At 45.9% G+C, this 18,245-nt stretch overlaps 2 protein-coding genes across 3 annotated transcripts in view; one reads left to right on the plus strand and one right to left on the minus strand.

The window, feature by feature from the left end:
- Nucleotides 1–116: 116 nt before the first annotated feature.
- dnajc3a (DnaJ (Hsp40) homolog, subfamily C, member 3a) lies at nucleotides 117–6,988 on the plus strand. The gene is made up of 12 exons (XM_076170022.1): nucleotides 117–342; nucleotides 552–662; nucleotides 749–873; nucleotides 1,609–1,683; nucleotides 2,523–2,675; nucleotides 2,829–3,010; nucleotides 3,106–3,225; nucleotides 3,359–3,464; nucleotides 3,559–3,679; nucleotides 5,545–5,677; nucleotides 5,830–5,978; nucleotides 6,481–6,988. The coding sequence occupies exons 1-12, from the start codon at nucleotides 261–263 to the stop codon at nucleotides 6,636–6,638; spliced, it is 1,515 nt and encodes a 504-aa protein (XP_076026137.1). The 5' UTR covers nucleotides 117–260; the 3' UTR covers nucleotides 6,639–6,988.
- A 404-nt stretch (nucleotides 6,989–7,392) lies between these two features.
- uggt2 (UDP-glucose glycoprotein glucosyltransferase 2) overlaps nucleotides 7,393–18,245 on the minus strand; it is a 30,900-nt gene continuing 20,047 nt past the window's right edge. The window contains exons 30-39 of one of the 2 annotated variants that reach the window (XM_076170020.1): nucleotides 16,750–16,834; nucleotides 16,539–16,621; nucleotides 11,664–11,765; nucleotides 11,468–11,552; nucleotides 10,375–10,557; nucleotides 10,109–10,269; nucleotides 9,499–9,613; nucleotides 9,280–9,396; nucleotides 8,636–8,801; nucleotides 7,393–8,533 (exon numbers count right to left, since the gene is read on the minus strand). In XM_076170020.1, coding sequence (XP_076026135.1) covers nucleotides 8,511–8,533; nucleotides 8,636–8,801; nucleotides 9,280–9,396; nucleotides 9,499–9,613; nucleotides 10,109–10,269; nucleotides 10,375–10,557; nucleotides 11,468–11,552; nucleotides 11,664–11,765; nucleotides 16,539–16,621; nucleotides 16,750–16,834 — 1,120 coding nt within the window. In that variant the 3' untranslated portion in view covers nucleotides 7,393–8,510. Of the gene's footprint in view, nucleotides 8,534–8,635; nucleotides 8,802–9,279; nucleotides 9,397–9,498; nucleotides 9,614–10,108; nucleotides 10,270–10,374; nucleotides 10,558–11,467; nucleotides 11,553–11,663; nucleotides 11,766–16,538; nucleotides 16,622–16,749; nucleotides 16,835–18,245 lie in introns of those variants that run through there. The other variant, XM_076170021.1, reaches the window with a different exon arrangement.

The raw sequence follows: 18,245 nt of genomic DNA on the forward strand, positions 1-18,245 counted from the left end.
CATGCATGCAAACTAGACTGCTGCCGTGGCTTCCCTCTGTTGAACCCGATAGAGGTGGGCGGAGTTTTCAGAAACGTTTCAGCCAATCACAGTCACCCACGACCCGTCACTTCACGGAGAGCCTCTGTGGCTCGGATACGCGGAACTCCGTGAGTTACACTGATTAGCTGTCAACTCATGGGACCGTCAGGGCTCCAGGAGAGACGCGCGGTACAATACAACGATCGGCTGTGTAGAGAGACGCGGGTCCAGAGTCAACCATGGTGTCTATCGACCATGTCGCCCACAGAGTCCTGACTTACATCCCTTACGTCCTCGTTTTGATTGATATGCGGTATGAAGGTAAGGAACGCAGCGCTGTCAGCCGGGCTAACGCTAGCTGCGCAAAACAGCGTTGTTTTGAGCTTTAAATTAGTGATTTACAGCCTCACAGGTGGTAACTAGAGCACCGTCGCTACTCTTGAACCTGAAAACACGAGCTAACTTTAGCTTAGCGAACCTTAGTTCACGTCGTGGAAGAGTAAAGTTGTGATGTTGTGTCTGTTTGTCAGGAGTGAAGTGCGGCAGGGACGGTGGCGTGGACAGTCACATGGAGATGGGGAAGAAGCTGCTCGCTGCCGGCCAGCTGGCTGATGCTCTCTCCCACTTCCACGCAGCTGTGGGTGAGTGACAGCTGCCATGTTCATCTCACTGTTTACGTCACAGCCAACAGTGTAGTCACGTGTTTGTTTGTTTGTTTGTTTGTCAGATGGAGATCCTAAGAGCTACCTGGCCTACTACCGGAGAGCTACAGTGTATCTGGCCATGGGGAAGTCCAAGTCTGCACTGCCGGACCTGAGCAGAGTGATAGAGCTCAAGCCCGACTTCACCTCTGTGAGTGTCTCCATGCTGTGTCACCCTCCAGTCTGGGTGTCACAGGGTGCTGCAGTCCTCCTGTCTCTCTCTCTCTCTGTCTCTCTCTGTGTCTGTCTCGCATCTCGCATCTCACTCTCGTTCTCACTCTCGTTCTCGCCCTCGCCCTCTCTCTCTCGCTCTCGCTCTGGCTCTGGCTCTGTCTGTCTGTCTGTCTGTCTGTCTGTCTGTCTGTCTGTCTGTGTCTCTCTCTCTCTCTCTCTCTCTCTCTCTCTCTCTCTCTCTCTCTCTCTCTCTCTCTCTCTCTCTCTCTCTCTCTCTCTCTCTCACACTCACACACACACTGTCACTACTAAACAAGGGCAGGTATAAACCATGTATTACCTGAGGGGACCTGTCTATATTATAAAGTATATATAGTCTGTAACTTTGTTAAAATAAATCAACTGAAGTGATGAAATAACAATCTTAGAATATGAAATTAACAATAGTATTACAGTAGAAAGTATAAATCAGTTAAAGCTTAGAGCTGGAAACCTTTTCAGTCTGTTTGTCATGTGTTGGAATGGTTCCAACTCAGACGATAAGAGTGTGTTTATGTATTTGCATGTTTTGTATCTTGACTTCATGTTAAGTACATTTTGTAAAGTCCTGGGAAAGTGCTGGGTTAGATCAGCTGTGCTGTGCATATCTAGATGATATGTGACGCTGTAAACAAACCGCCGCCCCGTTCCGTCTCTCTCTCTCTCTCTACAGGCTCGACTTCAGAGGGGGAACCTCCTCCTGAAGCAGGGGAGGCTGGATGAAGCAGAGAGCGACTTCAAGAAAGTGGTGAGGAAGTGAAACTGAAGTGAAGAGGGGTTCACCAGTAGGGGTCAGTGTTGATCTGCAGCCCGACGCTTCAGACAAACTTAAGAGCTCACTGTGAACGCTCAGGGTTTCAAAAAGCTCATAAATGGACATAATCTAATGAGAGAAATCTGTTTAAAAAGCAAACAAGCATCAAGGACATCAATACAGAATCTGTCATTGGCTGTGAACTCTGATCTTACTGATGTATTTGCCAGAGTTATGAGGATTTCTAACAGCACTAGAAGACCAGAATGGTTTTGAACCTTTCTCCTATCGTGTCCCTTGCCTCCCCTTTTAATTTAAACACACATAAATCCTTGTCAGCCTCGTTTCTCTTCTTTATCTGAAGATTAAAGCTCATCAGCTGGTGTAGTATTTCTGTTTAGATTGTTAAATAGTGTGTTTATAGCATCCAGAGGTGCAGATTGTCCGCAGCGCCGGCGTGCCTCACACATTCGTCTTCACTGGGCTGAGTGAGCAGGACGCACTGAGGCGGCAGCTGAGTCTGTTTGTAAAGTGTGTGTCATTAGCTGAGATTGCTCTTGTAAAGACGATGATCTCTGTGATGAGATGATTACAGTGTAATGGTGCTTCCAAGCTGTAAACTTGGCACCAGCGCTCTCCTGAAATATGAGCTCAGGCGTATCGGAACGAGTTGCCGTGAGACAAATCTGAATGTTATTGTCTAGTTTACTGTCTGTTCGATACTCTCTCTCTTTCTCCGGCTCCAGTCGTTTCTTTTCCCCTTTAGTTTAGAAGTCTTTTAATTACAGCTGAGTGTTCTTGACGTGACGCTTCTTTGCCTTGAAACGTTGCAGCTGAAGACTGGACCCGGGGACAAAGAAGAGAGGGAAGCCACCGGCCAGCTGACAAAGTCGGACGAGATCCAGCGGCTGGTGTCGGAGGCGCGCAGCAGCTTCGACAGCAGGGATTACGTCACGGCTGCGGCCCAGCTCGACGCCGTCATCGAGGTGAGCAATGTGCATGGTCAGCATTCCTCCAGCTGGGATCAAAGCGGAACGGCAATCTTTTACTACTACGTCTATAATTGGAGAGCAAGCGGCACCCATAATGTGAACACTGCAGTTTGGTGATGGTTCCTTCCTTGCTCCACTTTGTTGCAGACCTGCGTTTGGGACGTGATCTCCCGTGAGATGCGAGCCGAGTGTTTCATCCAGATGGGCGAGATGGGGAAGGCCATCACCGACCTGAAAGCTTCCTCCAAGCTGAAGAGCGACAACACCCAGGCCTTCTACAAGCTCAGCAGCATCTACTACAACCTGGGAGACCACGAGATGTCCCTCAAGTAAGGAGCCGAGCCTTTTGTGTGTCGCTGCGGGTAGAATAGGAACATGGTTCAACATCGCCCTTATTCCCGTCTGCCTCTCCTTCCTGGTGCAGTGAGGTGCGCGAGTGTCTGAAGCTGGATCCTGATCACAAGCAGTGCTACGGCCATTACAAGCAGGTGAAGAAGCTCAACAAACAGATCCTGTCTGCGGAGGAACTCATCAAGGAGCAGAGGTAGAGTGTGTGTGTGTGTGTGTGTCTGTTGTCCACCTCTTTACTCACAACTACCCCTAAACTTCACTTCTTAATATCCGACCAAATTGTTATCTTAATGGAGCTTTTAATAATTACTTTAATCCCGTTTTAGGTACGAAGAAGCAGTGAGCAAGTACGAGGCGGTGATGAAGACGGAGCCCGACGTGCAGCAGTTCTCCCTCATCGCCAAAGAACGGATCTGCCATTCCCTGGTGCAGGTACGAGTCCTCACCGCACGAGGGACATGTAAACACTCTAACGTGTGTGTGGGTGTGGACTGAAGCAGGTGTGTGTGTGTTGTGTCCCGAGCAGAGCCAGCAGGGGAGCAGCGCCATCAAGGTGTGCAGCAGCGTCCTGCAGAAGGACCCGCAGAACGTCAACGTGCTGAAGGACCGAGCCGAGGCGTACATACAAGACGAGCAGTACGACGAAGGTGAGGTCATCTAATGTTTAAAGATGTATGTGGTAATAACGGCGTCATGGCAAGAGTCGAACACAAGGGGTCCTTCTAACTGCAGTACAAGTGGAGACATCATCAAATATCAATGTCACCATGTGATCTCTGGTCGCTCCCTCAGCTGTCAATCACATCTCGAGCTCACAGGTAGGAGAAGTTGTGTAAGCAGGACGGGGGGGCGGTGGAGGTAGGAAGAGGGAGTCGGTAGTCCACAGATGCTCCAATCAGTCAGACTGCTGCTTTAGCCGTCACAGCAGATGCTTTAAGGAGACAGGAAGTCCTCCGCAAAGTCACAACAAGCAACTCACTCAGGCTGAAGTTCCAACAGATTTTCTGCAGCACCAGATTCATTTGGAATATCAATGGGAATGACGCACAATAAACATCAAATCTGATAAATAACAGATTTAGATTCCAACTTGCGGTTCCATTAAAGTGTTTACCTTCATCACCTTTAGCCTCAGAACACACACACAAGAGTCGCTCTGATCTGCATAATGGAGACTCGCCCTGCCTGCTGGCTGGAATTATGCAGGATTTCTCATCTAGGAAGCCTCAGGCCATTCTGAAGTAGTGCCAAAACACACACAGACACACACACGCACGCACACTCTCCCCATAATGCCTTTGCTGGCAGAGGAGGCATTGAGCTGAGACAGCGGCGTCCCCGATCTTATCAAGTCGTAGAAAGTCCAATGATGCTGAGAGGCTTTGTCACCGGCGCCTGACACTTTTCTCTGTCTGCCTCTTGTTACACAAAAATGATGTTTTAGTTGGAACCTCTGTTCACATTTGGATTGAAATTTACAGTAAAACATCGACATCGACCCCTGAAGTTGATCCACAGAAGTCTACAGCTTGACTACTCTTGTTTTAAATGTCCACACATGAATTTTACATAAAGTCAGAGGTCGGGAACAATGCCAGCTAAATGCAAAAATGAGTGTTGGCTGAAATTTAATAAAAACTACAAACATTCAACAAGAAGATGAGAGAAGGGAGAAACAAAGTATTGCAATTTCCAAGTTGTGTCATTTCCAACAACACTCAAACACATCTTGAGGCTGTTTGTGGTTGGACAGGAATGCAATCAGGACACACTCACTTCCACTAACGACACACACTGAACATGAGAAACTGTTCTCCCAATCTGTGTTGTGTTTGGAAAAAGAAAAGGGAATTCTTGGCACTGGTGGGAATTCCCCCGGAGCACAAACAGTAAATATAGATCATCAATAGAGATTAACACCTTTTTAGTTTAGGTGTTTTCAGTCAGTGTGCATAAAAGGGCTGCAGCAAGGAAAACAAGAAAAACATTTTTTTTTTTTAATATTGAAACACATCTCTGGAATTAGTTCAACCAGTGGAGAAAAGTCAAAGCTGGAATATCTCCATGTTGGATGTCTGATCAGCAGCAGGGTGAGAGCGGCGCTTCCTCTTAATGGAGCTCCAGCAAAGAATGAATTATGAACTTTTGAGCACGATCTATCGCCGGGATGGCAAGATTGAAGAAATGCAGGCCAAGGTAGAAAATAACAGTAATTATGCTTTTACTGAATGATGGGCTAGCCTCCAGTCTGCTTCAAGGTGTGGGAGAATTGATGATGGAAGATTATCTGTTCCTCCTGGATCATCGCCATACAAAGAATAATCCCGAGTCTGGGCTCTGGCACCTCATCACATGTAAATTTTTGCCGCCTCGCTCAAAACGGCTCAGCCACATTCGGGGACTGAGAGATTGTCTCCCCCCCCCCCTTCCTCGCTACGCCATGCAACCCATTAGATGCTGTCAGCGAGTAAATCGGTATCGATTGCATTCTGCATTTTTTTTGTTTCTCCAGCTATTAAGGACTACGAGACCGCCGCACAACACAGCGAGAACGACCGTCAGATCAAAGAAGGCCTGGAGAAGGCTCAGCGGCTCCTCAAGCAGTCTCAGAAGAGGGATTACTACAAAATCCTGGGAGTGAAGAGGTGAGCAAACAGCCGGTCGCTCAACGTGGCGAGCTAGATGCTTGTATACAGGGAGGGGTCAGGTCAAATCCTGCTTAGTTGGCAACCATGGCAACTCTTGCTCAGTCGATGCATTCGTGTCTTTATTCATACTTTATGTCTTTGTGCGGCAGAACTGCACAGAAGAAGGAGATCATCAAAGCCTACAGGAAGATGGCACAGCAGTGGCACCCGGACAACTTCATGGATCCAGAGGAGAAGAAGAAGGCTGAGAAGAAGTTCATAGACATCGCTCAGGCCAAAGAGGTCCTAACTGACCCAGGTACAAACCCTCCCCCACCCCACCCCCCTAAAAACCCCCGCAGTGCTGCACGTCAAAGTAGAGTGAGATGAAAATCATCAGCTGATACCACAGAAGCATTTTTTAATCATAGTTGCAGTGGAGATTAAACCTTAAATCCTTTGTGTTCGTGCCTCTGCTGCAATATCTGTACAGCTAATTCATCCTGCAGCTCTTGTAGGATATCAAACATTTATAGTTTGGAAGGTAAGCAGTGATAAAAGTTTTCTAAAATGTTATATTCATGTTGTGTGGTCAGGATTTCATCCATTTGAAAGATGTTTTTCTACTGATCAATGATTAATCTGATCAGTTTTGACCAGAGATCAAAGCTCTAATCTATTCATCTACGCCTTCTTTTTTGAGTTTTATCTCTGTCGGGGTTCCTCGCTCTGATGTGTTTGTGATTCCAGTTGTGTAGGCGGTGTGTGTGAGTTTGCATTATTCAGGTGGTCAGTATTGATGTGCCAATCTGTGTTTCTAGAGATGAGAACAAAGTTTGACCACGGTGAAGACCCCATGGACCCGGAGAGCCAGCAGGGTCACCATCATCATCAGCACTTTCATGGAGGTCACCATGGTTTCCAAGGGTTCAACCCGTTCGGCTCAGGACCCTTCAACTTTAAATTCAACTTCAACTGAGAGAACTTGTATCCAGCACAGCTGGAGTGTATTTTGATTTCCATCCCTATTGAAAGGGAAGAGACTGGCAGAGGGAATGCCAGCTCACACCTCCATGGAGCAAACGGTGACTTTAATTCAGTGACCTTAATTAAAGATGCATTTGTCTTATTGAAGGCTACAATTTTGAGTTCCATTTGAGGAAAGTCTGTTTCTATGCAAATATCTGCCATGTTTGAAGCCGGATGTAGGAGATTACATCCAGTCTGTGCAACTCACACCCATACTGAAGATTTGTACATAGTCACAGACTATTTTTATATGAATAGAATTTTCTGGACTGTAAATAAAGATCTATTTATGTACTTTAATTTGAGGTGAGCAGTTTCCCTCTCTGGAGTATCTCTGCATACAAATCTACTGTGTGTAGCTTCAGTATGTCACGTTTTTTTTAAACCCTCATTGCATCCTGATTGGATCTGTGGCTTCTCCTAATGGAACATTTCCTTGCTTTTGAGCCTATTAGTTACCACCATTAGCCACAAGTCGAGTCATTAAGTCAGTTTTTTGATTCGGGTCTCATGTTCCCGGGTGGGAGGAGCTGTGGAGGCAGGGCGGGGCAGCAGGTAGGGAGGAGGAGGAGGAGGAGGAGGAGGGAGACGATTAAATGTAGTCCATGACTCCACAATCTTACAGACTGCTGCTTTAATAGGCACCAAAGTTTGATGAAATTGCACTCTGAGCTTCTTAATCATTTCTTCTAACCTTTTGCAGATTTGGGCTGTCTTAACTGCTTTCTTTCACCATAAATTCAGCTTCATAAGGTTCAATGGTTCATCGTGCGGAACCAATTACGAATGAAGGTCTCAAATGTAGACTTTTACTGTATAAATCACACACACACACACACACACCCTAACCCACAGCAGAGAGGACTGAAGTCAGAAAGCTCTTCATCACTGGGTTTTGTAGCAAAGATTTATTTTTCCCATCAGACAGCAATGTAAACATTTCCATGTGCCACCCACAGTGAGAGATGGGTGCCCTCCCTGCCTGAGAGCAGACTTCCTGCGCCCACTTCCTCTGCACTGTTGGGACAGAACACTTGATGTTGGTTTCAGTCGAGCAGCGACGCAACGCTCACCTTATTCCTGAGACAAATACTGGTTCATTGTGGAATTTAAATGAAAAATCCATTCTAAAAGTCGAATACGTGTACGTGCTGAATGTACATCAAGTGTAAACATACTGTAATAAGTTAAAATCCTCTATTGAACCAATAAACCATGACCTTTCCTTTGCAAATGAGGCTTCTTTGATCCCTAATAAAGGCTGGCTGGACCTGCTGATGACTCATACCTGACCTGTTATGTGACTTTGCTGTGATTTGGACACACACACACACACACTGCCAGCCACCGTGGTGATGGAACATCCTTGAAAATATGCTTGAAGTGATCACAACCTTGATAAACAACTAGACAAAGTAATGAATGAATAATAATACAATTAAAAAAGATGTACAAGCCTCTGATGACTTTCTCAGGGATGTGCCTTCATTGTATGATTCTTTGCAAACAGCTTCAGTGCAACAAACACAAATGTAACATTTAGACCCTTAAGCCTCCCTGAAACTCTTAAACTCTGGATTCCACATACTAGGCACGTCTCGTCTGCAGTGTTGACAGAGTTCACAGTGAGCCGTTAACAGCACCTGGTGATTTTTGTAAGACTTGACAGACGACACAAACAAATACGTCATCTATGAAAACATCTCCTCTCCTCTCTCCCAGACCGGAGCGGAGGGAGAACTCGATGGTTACGTTTGTCAAGCTTCACGGGACGACTAAGGGGGGCCTCCTCCTCCTCCTCCTCCTCGGCCTCTGGCAGACACTAAAGTTCATCACGTTTGTTGTCTGCAGAAGAGAGGACAAGATGTGAAAATGGACGACACAGAGACACAAATCTGGATAAGAAATTGAGCTGGATCGATTTTACAGAGATGCTTTTCCCTTCACCTTTTTTCTCTTGCGACCCCGAAGCGGTTTGTCTTTTGGCCGTCGTGTCCTCCTGCCCCTGAACGCGTCCCAGCAGCTGCTTGATCTCGTTGTCGTACTCCACCCACTCGGGCACGATCCTCGCCGCCGCCCTTAGCTTGGGCTCCTTGGTCTTTGGGTTATTACACTGTCGCACAGAAGAATTACAAAACATCAGCCGTGTGCCTTCAACGCAACTTCTCCCCGCGTGCCAAACTGTCACTCTGAGCTGCTGTGTGTGTGTGGCAGCCGCTTAAACCTCATTTGAGATGCTTTTCACTTAAAAGAACATCAGTCAGTGTCTTGGGTCTGAAGTTCCAATTAATGTCCCATATCACAGTAAGAAAATGGTTCCTGTCCCAGTAAATGAAGCCTGTCCTAAAACTCTCCTTAATTAGTTTGAGACCGCAGCGATGCTCCTCATTTCTCTCCTGAATGCTCAGCGATTCATGGACAGTAATGCCTGCAAACACACTCCTTCTTTACAATGCTTTGATGCTTCAGCTCCCACATCAGCGTTAAGACGTGCAAGAGGACTCAAAGAAACAATATCACAGTAAATGTCCGTGATGGAAGTGTAGATTAGATGAAGTGCTTGGCTTGTGGTGTCACAGTGTGAGCCTCACCAGGTCTATGGTCTTGGCTGTGGCTTTGGAGGTATTGTCGCACCACGTCTCACACCACAGCCAGTCCTGGGGGAGGGACTTGATGGCCACCTGGTGGATCATGTTGTTAGGAAGGTCCTGGGGGAATCATAGAGCAGAATGTAGTGTTGTACATTTAGTATATAAGACACAGTGTAGTAGATAATAGTAGATGATGCATTGAGTGGTTCTCTGACATACCTGGTCCAGGTTAGACAGGCTGTTGGGGTCTTGGCTCAGTGCTTGGTATTGCCCACGTAATCTGTCCCCTGCTGCAATTTTACGGAACTTCTTTAAATCTACAACATACAGAGCACTGGGGGACAGAAGGGGGGACAGGGGGGAGGGAGAGAGAGAGAGAGAGAGAGAGAGAGAGAGAGAGAGAGAGAGAGAGAGAGAGAGAGAGAGAGAGAGAGAGACAGAGAGAGAGAGACAGAGAGAGACAGAGAGAGACAGAGAGAGAGAGAGCTGTTGGTTTTAATCTGTCCTCCACTAACAACAGCTGTCAAATTTTCTAAAGAACTGAGCGTATACACAAGATGAAATTCAATTAAAGGGACGAGGGCAGAGGCGTTTCAGCCGTCAATATTTTACATTATGAATTCTTGTGTGACCTTTATCTAAGACACAACAACAGAACCGGTCAAAGCATTTAAGAGTTATAAACATGTTAGCATCACACAAATACACACAAATAATGCTACAAAAATTCTCAAACGTAGCGGCCCAGTGTTGTTTTTCACGACAGGCCGAATATAAAAGATGGCCGACGATCTTCTTGGGCGTTGTCATCGTTGGTTGGGAAGTGTACCTGATGTGGTATTTCCTGTGTCCCAGGTGCGAGGCCCAGTAGCCCGTTTTCCAGAAGCGATAGCCCTCCATTTCTCTGCGGCTGTCGCAAAACGGCGTGTAGCCGTAGGGGGCGCCCTCCAGGTCCAGATCCCTCAACTCCTTCAGATCAGCCCGAACGATCTGCGTGTGAGAGAGAAGGAGAGAACCTGGGTAAGTGAACGCGGGACAGACAGGAAAGGTAACATCAGTACGTCCCTGTCGGCCCTTCTGGAGCGTGATGGATACCTGATCGGCGTCTACAAAGATGATCTTGTCCACGGCCAGGGGGAAGAGGACGTCCAGGAAGAGGATCTTGTATCCCCATATGAGACGCTGCTTCTCAGTCTGCTGGTGGAGCCAACGGGGCCACTTGTACTGCACTAACTCGTACTGGAAGCTGTAGGACTCGGCCATGTGAGCGATGGTTTCCTACACCAGAGGGAGGAGAAACACAATATCAGGAGCATGGTTTTGCAATTTTGGTCGTACCCAAGAACTCCAGTGAGCAATAACACAGGAGAGAGAGAGTGACACTGTGTGACACAGACGTACAACAATGCTGCCTAACGTATTAAAACCTTGTGTCATTTTGTTGCGGTACCACAGTTTAGCGCCGACAATTAAGGCCTCGGTAAGCTGCAAAAAGAAAGTGGCTCTCACACGATACGACAGAGCCTGGAACCTTCTGTCCAGCTGTCAAATTAAGGGCTGCTGCTTCCCAAAGACAGAGTCGCTCGCTCTTTACGGAACTGCGGGCCAGGAGTGTCAAGGTGTGAATGTCAAGCTGTTATGGCAACAACAGGAGAAGGCCTCTTTGGATTCTGTGAAGGCTCCGCAGAAACAGCTGTGTGTCGCGGTCTCCTAGGAGATGTTTCCCATCTGTGTTACCCAAAAGCCCACAGATTTCAGAAGTGTTATGATGAAGTTTCTCCCACCACAACAATGATGCTGGTTAGTCTGTCTGAACCAGGAGGGGACAGTGAAGTTAGGTAATAGCGTCTCTGCTTGGATACTATTTGGATAAAGTATTAAAATTCAAGTTTTCATCCGGAAAAGATGTCATGAATATAAAAAATGCAGAAGAAAACAGTTTCCTCTTCTGAGCCTTTTCTGAAGTTCAGCATGGATCACAGATTATACAGCGGAAGACTTCAACCCTACAGGAAATCTCAGATAAAACACTGTTTTCAAAGAGGAAGCAACACACACACAAACACACACAAGTTCTTTCATTGCCTTGGTATAAACAAGTCTAGGATCCTCTGCGGAACTGGGGGGAAAAAAAAGTTAGTGTGACTGAGGGCAGACAGATTGTGCGGCGCCCGGATGAGACGGCTACCTTGAAAGAGGGCGAGAGGTAATTCTTGAGGAACCAGAACTTGACGGGGGTTTTTGTATGCCGAAGGACGGACAGCATCATTATTCTGAAACAGAGACGCGAGCGGTGAGTGTTAGAGAACCACGGTTAGCAAGTAAAGTGAGTGTACTGCCCTGAAAGAGCATGCAGTGTGTGTGTATTTGTGTACTTGACTCACCTCAGAAAACGCTCGTACAGATGTCCAGAGGCCACGGAGAATATGTTGAGGACGTCGTCTTTCTTCTGCTCACCCTCGTGTTTCTTGGAGCCGCCTGTGATGCTGTGAAGGAGTGCGTCACAAATGAGTCGGCCGCCTTTTGATTGACGTCTGTGTTTCATGCGGTGACAGCACATCACCGCGACGCCGGTCACAACCGTGTCAGGCTTTAGCACAGCCGGGAGTAACGGCACCGCGTCAATGTTTAAACATGCAACAAAGTGAGGGGCATTCTGAATGGAAAACTTATAAAGATGACGACAATGCTCTGAAAAACCATGCCCTTTGTTTTTAAAAGAGAAAGTTCTGTTCATCAGGTTATTAGAGTGTGTGGCATGGCTGCATTCACTCATGCATCTGTACCTCAAAATAGACATTATTAATCACTTTGTTCTATCACCCAACTCAAATGCAGAATGACATACGAGCCCCCATTACAGTTAAATCTAAAGGACAATCGCACCAACATACCCTCACTGCCATTAAAGAGCAATGGCTCAGAAATCAGGACGTGTGCTGCAGGGGAGATGTGTCTGCAGTCAAACTGTGTGTCCTTGTCTTTAATGCTGATGAGGGGAAGAGTGTCTCTTCCACAATCTATCACGGCTGCAGCTTCAGCCCAGAGGCTCCAGAAAGAAACTTAGTGAGGGAGCGGGTCATATGAGGGCTCAGGCTGCCGCTCCGTGGCGGCTCAAACTGGATCTGGCCCAGGCCATTTACACGCACTTAAGCCGTATAGATATGGACGGAATCAAAAGGATTCTGCCGGTCGGCGAGTCTAAATGACGCGTTGCATAATTGCCGTATGAAGCAAATCCTCCCACTGAGGAAATGCACAGGAGTCGCAAGCCTGGGAACCCAACGGGCCGAAGCTTTCTGGGTCAGATAATATGCAGTAATGTCTGCTGTATTATCAGTACGGCTCTCAGCGGGCAGCCAGCACCATATCTGAATCATATCAACTGACTGGGTCATTTCCAATGTCATTGCATGGCCAGACCATGTAGGTCAGAGGTCATCTTCAACACTCTTCCTTCCAATCTTTAAACGTTGCAAACCATCTTCTCCCAGCAGCATGGGAGGGGGCATCGCTCCATGAGCCACATCCTCATGACTACATGTGTTTAAGCTTAAAGCGTTTGTATACGAGCACATTCACGTGTTTGTTTTGTGGGACTAACACATCCTAACATCCTTGGCTACCTGCAGTCCCAGCCCACAGCACAAGTCTGACTCTCTCCAGCCGAGTGGGTCGGCTTCTGAGGTGACGCCACACTGCCAGGGGGTCTGGGGACGCCGGCTGCTCGCCATGACTAAGCCGGCCATTATGAAGGGCCTGCAGTCCTACAGTGGGACCCCCAGATAAGCAGCTTTAGCAGGTCAGGTGAGAGGCCGTTTGGCCGACTAGCCCCAGATAATCTGGACCTCTGGACGGATCCACACAGCTCTGGGTAAATCCAGAGCGGTGGACGGCACAAACTGGACAAAAAAAACTCCACTCCTGCCTTTCCTCTCTCTCTGTAGCTTATGACATCATTCTCATGCCATTGTGTGAAAATGATTCAAAGAGACCAACATCATGTGTGTGTGTGAGAGCATGGAGAGACAGACAGGCGTACAGAGACACAGTATACTGTGTATGTTGATACGTATATAATAATCTTAAAAAGGATGGGTTTTGCTGGGTATAATAAGAGAAGCATTCAGTGCAGCTACAGCAGAACTGTAAACTAAACTTGTTACGAAAGCTGTGAGCTATAACTTGAAGATCACAAACAAAAACACACACACACACCACCTCCTGTGTCTCCAGCGTATTTTGTCATAATTCATAGTCTGAGCATATTAAAACTCCATTTGTCTGGCATTGTGACATAAACCCAAGCAAGTCTCTGCCAGCCTCCTCTGTCTGTGTAACCGGGGAATTACAAATAAGGTCTGGTAGCAACCGTTGCTTTGGTTTCTAACATTTCCTAAGACCAAAAGGAGAAACCGTTTTGATGTTACATTCACAGGATCACACAGGACAAAAGCACTCACGGGACGTTTCTGCCGTGCTTCCTGATGTCTCCTCTCTTCAGAAACTTAATGTGAACTCAATGTATTCATTCATTTTATACATTTTCATATTAGTTCAGTAGTGTTATGTACATGTACGTCACAATCCCATCTATAATGATATGTTTTAGACTTAGGGTCAAGCACTCATTACATGTTGACTTCTCTATTTGACTCCACGGGTGCCGCCTTGTGGACTTATGACAAAGAAAAGTTTGTTCCATTGTGCTGTTTCAGGTGGATGAGTCATAGGTAATTGTGAGGGCTGACGTTTTTGATTAACCTCCCCAAAACTGTTCAAAAGACGATTCATGAAAAAATCTAAAACTGAATTTTTGTTTTGAAATGCTGATATTGCTGTACGGGCAAAAGATTACAAATAAGAAGCGGCGGCGGCTGAGCAGACGGATCGATATTCTATTCAGAAACGCTCTCTCCACCTCAGAATGACAACAGCTGCTTTGCAATCTAGGGCCGCAAAGAAGTTATCACCTGCTTTTCAAAGACAGTAAATCAGAGACGCAATTACCTTTGCTGCAACCGTGACCAGCCATGATAAATCAGCCATAGTGAGCTTTATGCATAAATTTCCATTCTCTACTCCCATTTTTATCGCTTCACATCAGTGCGTCCTAAAAATGCATATGCATAACCCAAACATGCAGATCTTATGGGTATATCATAAGTCTATTTATGGATTTATCTGATGACTATGTATCATTTATTCAGAGGATTTGGTCCAGGATCGTTTCCTCCTGTGATTAAAACAGAATTAAACTACTTAACTATGAAAGCCTGGCTGAGGGAAGGCACTTTTAGAGGACAAAAGTTTTGCTCCAACTCGGCTTCTGGCTGCCACTCTCCAGTACAAGTAAGTGTCAAATAACACACACACACACACACACACACACACACACACACACACACACACACACACACACACACACACAGCACAGTGTGACAGATAGAACTGCTGGAATCCATTACAACCAGTCCCGCCACCAGAAATACAGACAGTGACCTTATCAGTGCGGCCCACCACTCCACTGCGATTCATGTCGTCTGATCTACGAGGCCAATTCAGCTCGACCAAACATGAAACGTGTAAATTACTTTTTTGCCTTTGCAGATAAAAAAGGACATTAAACCCCAGGTATACACAAACTCACAGAGAAACCCAGTCATGACACAACACATGTCAGGTGGTGCTACAGGAATAGATGACAGTTATACACACTGGTACAGGGACGAAGCCTTGTTAAAGAAGTGTGACCGCTCTGCTACATTTGGATCCAGCCGGACGTTAAAATGATACTATCTAGTGGTAATTTGAGATAATTAACACTCCACTGCAGGTCTGTTGACCTCCCTTACCTTCTACAGCTCACTCTCCCTTAAAACGGCCTTTTTGAATTTTGCCAGGGCTGCATTAAGTACTTTCCACTTAAAAGTTCCCCCCAGGCTCGGACAAGCAAAAGAAATAAAGGACAGAAAGAAAGCCGTTTTCACTCACGCTCATCAATGCACTACAGAGATAAAACTGCCTTAACGAATGAAAGAATCTTCCTCATTCTCATCACTATTTTCCTGTCTGACGTCTCTACTAACTTCCACTGTAAATAGACTTTTTCTTTTCCACCCTGCTGGACTCTAATGATTCATTTATCTTCTGCTGCATCTCATAAGGGTTCTGATAGACAATCCAGCTGAGTTCTGATTAGATCTACTTTCATCTGTCTTGGTAGCAGGATAGACAATGTCAAATAGATAAAGACACAGTTTTCAAAGAACAACACACACATCCTATGCACCAGTGGCTGTCAAACTTTTTGAATCAAGCAGCATCAAACCCGAACATCATAGACCACAACAACGAGTCGCCAACGCCGAGACTAAATCACAGAGAGGCCTCATGCCTGCATGCGTCAATACGAGTGTGAAAATCTACTGACAGCCACCCAAGTACACAGTGTGCACACACAGGACACGTTTGGCTACTTTCAATTTAAAATTCTAATAAATTTGAAAGAAAAGGCGATGATAATCAAACTTATTTTTAAACATTTCTCAATACAACTCATTGTATTTAGGAATAAGTGGCAACAAAATCATATTTTCCAAAACAAACTGGACATTTCCCCACAGAAACGTCCAGTCTGATGTACAACAAGGGAAAAAGCACGGCAGTTAGAGAAACACTGTTCTACAGTATTACAAAATGCTGCTAGAGAACCCAGAAATAAACACAAACACATACGTCTGCTAAGTTACAGCATAAACACTGCATGCTCACAAGTTTCTGGTGTTAAACGACTGCCTACCTTTTTTCAAAAGTGCTCCAAACACTTCACACAGCAAGCATTAAGTAAGGAGACAAGATCACACAGTTAGGAGGATGCACTTGGAGATCACACAGATGCACACACACACACACACACACTCTCACACACACAGACACATACACACATACCTACAGAGGCACATATTTTTTGCAAGACTAGATCTTACAGCGTAATAGTGCAGTCTGGATCCAGGGGAGAAACGAGTTCTCCTGAAATCGTGACATGTAATTGAAAAAAGAAGGCACATCAACACAGCCACCAATCAATGAGCTGAGAGTAGTTACTGCCAATCAGCCGAGGGGCCTCCTAAACCTGTCAAGTTTATTTGCAGAGCCCCGTGCTGTGCCTCGAAGGGCTCCACCGGCCCACACAGCCATAGATCCCGACCCGGGCCCAGCTATCAAAAGTCAGGTGTGTGTGAGGACAGGATACACACCTTGCTATGGAGTCCCACAGGCCTTTGCTTTCAGATGCTTCACTTAAAAGATCTTCGTTAATTTTCTCCGCCTTTTTCTGCACCTACAACAACAAAATGCCCCCCATGGTGTGAGTCAGAGCCGTACACACACACTATAGAAGAACACACAGTGTAAATTAGGATTTTAGGTTGAATAATGTGCGATGGAGAATCAAAAGTCTTCACTCACTCTGACTTTGATGATCTTACTATGGAAACTGTTAAGGACAATGATGACGTCACCAGCGTCTGAAGGAGAATCAGTTCCATCATGCCTGAAAAAAAAAATAATAATGAACAAAATATGAGTCTCTCACAATTTGCATGCCAGAGCTACAGAACGCTCTTCACACTGACATGAAACATCCTGCACACTGGGTACATTTTACATTTACATTTTTTTATTAAGCATATAAATGCTTGGGGCAGTGTGACACAAACTTAACTTACCTACCTTATCAAAAACCTAATTTTAAAGATTATTTAAAAAAAAAAAGGTTATATAGTAAAGAGACTTTATTAAGGACCAATCAAGCTGAATCAGATTGTCATTAAGTACTAGAATCTACCACCTGTAGGAACAGCTGATGAATATTCTGCACGGCCCTGACTGAAGACTCATGTTTCAGCAGCACATGAAGGAAGCACACAGGCCGGCCTCACAAAGGACCAAACTGCCACTGAGAGACAATGAGAGCAACGCACTCAAAAGGGGATTCTGGGACAGCTGCCAGGGTCACACTCTGACAATATTCATTACCCTCCATCATCATCCACAATCACCTTCCCATTATTTTATCCATCACTACTTCCCAGTCATGCTTTAGCTACTCCTACATTAAAAGTGAACGTCTGTACAGTATTGATTGTATCACACTGGCCTCTCACTCTAATTGTTTTAGGACTGATCTGCCGTGTGTAGAATGCATGTTGGCAGGCACAATCTGCAGGCTGATGGTGAAACACCAGGGAATGAACTTTAGCCAGACATGAGCAATAGGCTATCATGCACGGCAAGCCATCATGACCTCAGTGCTTACTAAAGGCAGAAAACTAACCTTATCGCTATGATAAATGCTCCTCCTCAGTGGGCACAAAGTGCATTTTTCCCTGTTGCACAGTAGTGCTTGTGTTTTGCTACCTCTGCTGTCGCCGGTGCACCTCAGCCTTTAGGGCTTCTGTTAGAGAGCACCAGAGATCAATTTGTATCCCCGCTCTGAGGAGAGGAGAGCTGGCTATGTCATTCATCCCTGTCATGGCAAGGCGCAGTGGCAGCACGCCGTGCAAGAGGAAAATGCAGACTCTGGGACTGGAGTGTACAGACGCTCCCACTAGGCTCTGATCGGCCACCTAACCAGAGCAGAGTGCCGCTAACTGCAAGAATAATGACGCTGCCAAGGTGAAAAATGACATCACCCCTTAGCTTCACCTGGAGGATTGGGGAATAAATCTTGCTTGTCTGATATGATTCCAAAGGAACCAAGGCTTGCATGCATCCTTAATCTTATGAGAGGATGGCAAGAGAGGACAATATCTGTGATTAGACGGATATCCACTATTGATGCAGACTCGCCTATGAGAACCATTTAACCATTTAAGTACTATTAGCAATATTTGAGACCAAATTAGTTCACCGTTGAAATCAAACTGAAAAGAATGCAAGATATGGAATAATGCATTTTATGA

The sequence above is a fragment of the Genypterus blacodes genome, unplaced genomic scaffold (assembly GCF_046128005.1).
Source record: "Genypterus blacodes isolate CSIRO-AG114 ecotype Tasmania unplaced genomic scaffold, CSIRO-AGI_Gbla_v1 ptg000214l_1, whole genome shotgun sequence".
NCBI classification, from domain to species: domain Eukaryota; kingdom Metazoa; phylum Chordata; class Actinopteri; order Ophidiiformes; family Ophidiidae; genus Genypterus; species Genypterus blacodes.

What these genes read in the sequence shown, in the direction of transcription:
- dnajc3a (XM_076170022.1), top strand. Translation starts at nt 261, where the DNA reads ATGGTGTCTATCGACCATGTCGCCCACAGAGTCCTGACTTACATCCCT. An exon ending in TCTGCCATTCCCTGGTGCAG is followed by an intron (nt 3,465 to 3,558) that starts GTACGAGTCCTC and finishes TGTCCCGAGCAG; the next exon opens with AGCCAGCAGGGGAGCAGCGC. An exon ending in AAAATCCTGGGAGTGAAGAG is followed by an intron (nt 5,678 to 5,829) that starts GTGAGCAAACAG and finishes TTTGTGCGGCAG; the next exon opens with AACTGCACAGAAGAAGGAGA.